The sequence below is a fragment of the Typha latifolia genome, chromosome 12, assembly GCF_019914945.1.
Source record: "Typha latifolia isolate L0001 chromosome 12, TyphaL0001v2, whole genome shotgun sequence".
Taxonomy (NCBI): domain Eukaryota; kingdom Viridiplantae; phylum Streptophyta; class Magnoliopsida; order Poales; family Typhaceae; genus Typha; species Typha latifolia.
In genome coordinates, this window is record NC_133097.1 from 4,655,627 (window position 1) to 4,659,739 (window position 4,113).

The 4,113-nt window shown below is 33.5% G+C and overlaps 1 protein-coding gene across 1 annotated transcript; it reads right to left on the reverse strand.

The window, feature by feature from the left end:
- Window positions 1–1,521: 1,521 nt before the first annotated feature.
- On the reverse strand, window positions 1,522–3,869 carry LOC140798547 (actin-depolymerizing factor 5). The gene is made up of 3 exons (XM_073152408.1): window positions 3,338–3,869; window positions 2,995–3,254; window positions 1,522–1,890 (listed from the first exon to the last, which is right to left on the reverse strand). The coding sequence occupies exons 1-3, from the start codon at window positions 3,356–3,358 to the stop codon at window positions 1,737–1,739; spliced, it is 435 nt and encodes a 144-aa protein (XP_073008509.1). The 5' UTR covers window positions 3,359–3,869; the 3' UTR covers window positions 1,522–1,736.
- Between the last annotated feature and the right edge of the window lie 244 nt (window positions 3,870–4,113).

Sequence of the window (4,113 nt, forward strand, 5' to 3'; positions counted from 1 at the left end):
CTTCAATTAATTTCTCTAGCATAGCAATAATTCAAGAATGAGGACAGTGAAATTTTTTGTAAAAAAATAGTTTGTTCAGTGGTAGAAGAGGGAGAGAGATAGAATGAGAAAGAGTGAGATTGAGAGACGGAGATTGGAGAAGGATTATACTATCCTCGTTCGTTGTCATTCGCCGCCATCCATAGTCACTTGAGAGAGGACAATCAAGAATGGTCCACTATCGCGAGTCATGGTTGGGAGAGGACGATCAATAAAGGAGATGGGTTTAGAGTTTAGGAGATTGAGCAAGAGAAGAGTGAGAAAATTTTCAATCTTGATCTCCTAATACGACCCGCTTCACCAAATTAAGGTGTCAAATTACCAGCCTATCATGAATTACTAGCCCGACAAAGTAGGTGGCCAGATCCACTTAGCGCTTTTCAGCGCTTAATAGCAGTTAGATGGCCTTGTTTGATTTGAGGCTAAGCTTCAAACTAAATTAGCTAGCTTATTTCTTAGTCTTGATTTAAAGTATATTGAACTAGTTTAATAAAATATAGTGTTTAGTTGTGAACTAGGCTAAACTATAATTTTTACTTTTGGTACGATGTGAAAAAATAAAAGATATATTAGTTTTGGAGAGAAAGAAATAATATATAAAATTAATGGACCAAAATGCCCTTTGACTTTGATGATAAAATTTAAAAATATTGTTATTTTAGCAATAATCAAATCTTAAATTATTATGTATAACTAATCCTATAACTATGTAGACTTAGTAAATTTAAAAAAGTTAGACAGTATTTATTTTGGAGGAAAATAATAAATAAATAAGAGAGATTTAAATTTAGGGTATAATTATTACTTTGATGTAACATAAAAGAGTAAAACCATATTTATTTTTTAAGAAAATAGTATTAAATATTATCATTAATTTTATAAAATATTTATAAATTAGCCATTTTAAACTCATATTAAACATATCAGTAAATTATATTAAATAATCGTTATTTTTACTTGTGTTTATAAATATTTTTTTCGCAAAAGAGAAGCTATTTTCTAATAAAAAAATATTTATTTTTTAGAAGAGACGAGAGTGAGAAGGATATAAGTAAATTAAAATAAGTTTGAAATGATATTAGAATTTATAAATTAGTATTTATTTAGAGAGTGAGCGTTGAACTAATAAAAAAGATAATTTACTATTTAGTTACCGAACCAGGTTAGAGATCTCTAAACTCTAACCCAAACAACTGAGGATTGGAATTTGTAGAGAGAGATTCAAAGTATTTCCCCTCGCTTCTTTTCTATCCCATCTCTTCATTCTCCTTTGCTTGAGTTGGTCTGTCCAATTAGGACAGAATAGTTTTTGGGCCTCTTTTATTCTTGCTTGAAAAGCAAGTAATGCTTTCATTTCCTTGTTATCTGTTACTTGGACATTTCTCTTTCTTAAGCAGATAGACCACAACAAAGAAAAGCATAAAGAGATATCAAGGATCTGCCATTTCTTAGTCAGAAGGTATAAAGTTATCAACTAGAAAGTGGACAAGAGCAGCATCTTCATGCTTGTTATTCTTCTTCTTGAAACATAGCACAAGTGGGACATTTAAGACTGGTTGCAAGAGTTAAAAAGACTACCATGCATCCCTCCTCCACTTTGTTAATTACCATACTAAATAGTAGAGCAACATACACTAAATAGTTAGGTATATATACCAAACTAGCCAATAAGTAGCAAGCAGTCAGGAGAGAAGAGATCAACAATGAGCCCTCTTTCTAATGACATCAAATCCCATCTCTGAAGGATCTGTGGCTTGCACCTCATAGTGGACCCCATCAAGCACCCTCCTCAACCCTTGCTTTGAGGTGGCGTACAGTATCTTTGCCCTTATCCTTGATGCACTCGGAGACCTGGATATAGAAAGAAAGAAAGAAAAAAAAGCTATCCACTTTATTAAGTTGGACCATTACTTTCTTTAAAGTGGAGTTAGTAGATAATTTCAAATGGGGTACTAAAGACAATAGCAAGAATGATTAAAGTTTGGCTCACATACATTATGAGCAAAGTTTCTTTTTCATTTTCTTATCACTACTCCATTGAAAATGTTTATTTGTGATAAGGATCAAGACGTGGCTTCTTTGGCTCTTTTCAACTACTGATTTGAATGGTGATCATGCCTAGCTACATCCACTAAGACTTTCTTTGTCAAATTTGCCACAGTTTTTCTCTTTTCACTTTTGAAAATCATTTGGCTTTTCTTGCGTTTTTGACTAAACTAGCCCTCTTCCAAAACTTTTTTACCAGAGTAGACTTTCCTCAAACTTATTTACTAAATAGAGTCTAATTTACTGTAGTCATAACAAAAATGTTGAACTGATCAATATTTTTTCTTAGGCAAAAACGCTGATCAGTTCAGTATTTTTATGTGGTCCTAAAACACTGATCTTATTAGCATTTTAAAAAATGCTGATTAGTTCAGTTTTTTTTTATTAGGGCCACAGTAAATTAGACATTATTTCGTAAATAAATTTGAGGGTTTTCATTATGGTAAAAAATTTTAAAAATGTGGCTATTTTGGTAAAAAAACTCGGCTTTTTTTCTTCCAAATTGTTGGACCAAATGGTTAGATATTTGTTTATTAGGATTGCTAGATCCAAGAAGAAATGATAGAAATTTGAATTGATTTATCCAATCAGTCAGATCTAAAATTATCGTACTTGTTTCCACGAAGTAAAAGTGGGTATGACATGCATGTAGAAAACTAAAGCCAATTCATCTGCAGAATGGCTTTACCTAATAAATTTTATATTCTTCTTTTCTGATGATAACTTTTAATCAAAATCAAAACCTTGGTTTCAAATTGCTCTCGACTAAAACTGATATGTTTCTGCCCAAACATTTCTTAACTCGGATCAAAATCAATAAGCGAAACTTGATAACAAGTGTATAAAAAGTGTCTCTAATATAATATATATCTACAGAGAGATCTAAGGAGAGAGTGAGAGAGAATTAACCATGTAATGAAGAAGATCTTGCTCTTCTGGCAATTGTCTGCAGTGACGAAATCGAAGTCAAATACTGCGTAGCGGCAGTCATCATTCGGCAAGGAAGCAGCGAGTTCTTCGTATCCTTCACCTGGCCCTCCAACTTTATCCACCATCACCGCTTTGGATCGCTCGTCGATCTTATAAACCACAAACCTATGCACCCGCTTCCACTTCATCTCCGTGAACCATTTCCTGCATTCCTCTCGTACACACATCCCCTCTGTCGCCTGCTCTCAACAAGAGAAAGGAAAACTCAAACGTCTGGAAAGAGAAAACTCTCAAGTGTTTGATATCTTGCTTTTGGTCTTACCATCTTGTATGCCATGGCCATGGTTGCAGTTTACTGGCCTTCGTGTTCTTCTTGGGCTTCTCTTGGGTTTGTGGTGGTGGAGTGTGGTGTATTTGTTTATAAGGATTGAGCTCTACAAATGCCCTTGTGCTTCCTCTAAATATAATCTTGCATTGGAGAGGGGGTAAGTGGGTTAAGACAGATATGATTGATATATCAATAGGGTCAACATTGGATGGTAGGATGGTTGTCTTGTATTCTTTTTTTCTTTTTTTTCTCTCTATCTCTCTCTCTCTTGTCTTTATGATGAGACAAATGGATCTCTCTCAGATAAAAAAGAAAAGAAAGCGAGCTGCGGTTTGGGTATAGTGATCAATTGTGGTACCAGGAAAACCCTTTGAGGGGTCTACTGGAAAGGGATCAAGATTGTTTTGTTGACATGCTAACTAAAATAGAGATTAAAGGGAAAGAGGAAAAGAGAGTACAAACCTATCGGCTTTGCAGCATCGACGTGCTAAAGCAAGGAACATAGTTATCCGTTAGGCTTTTAGACATTATAATTCAAAGGGATTTTTTTTGCCTTTGTACACTTAAGAATTTCTAGTTTGCTTGTATTTTTCAATAAATATAATCTTAAGTCTTAACAATGTAATAAAAAAGATAAAAATATCGTTAACTAAGAGATATGTATGAAAACTATAATGACATTTTTAGTTTTTTATTTCTACATTGTTCGAATTATAATGATTAATTAACTCTAAGGGAAAATCACGGGCAACCACAAATCCATTGTGCAA

Excerpts from the sequence above, each read along its gene's own strand:
- LOC140798547 (XM_073152408.1), bottom strand. The coding sequence starts at position 3,358 with ATGGCCATGGCATACAAGATG. Across the intron at positions 3,255-3,337 it reads TGGCCATGGCATACAAGATG|GCGACAGAGGGGATGTGTGT; the intron begins GTAAGACCAAAA and ends TGTTGAGAGCAG. Across the intron at positions 1,891-2,994 it reads AAGATCTTCTTCATTACATG|GTCTCCGAGTGCATCAAGGA; the intron begins GTTAATTCTCTC and ends TTCTATATCCAG.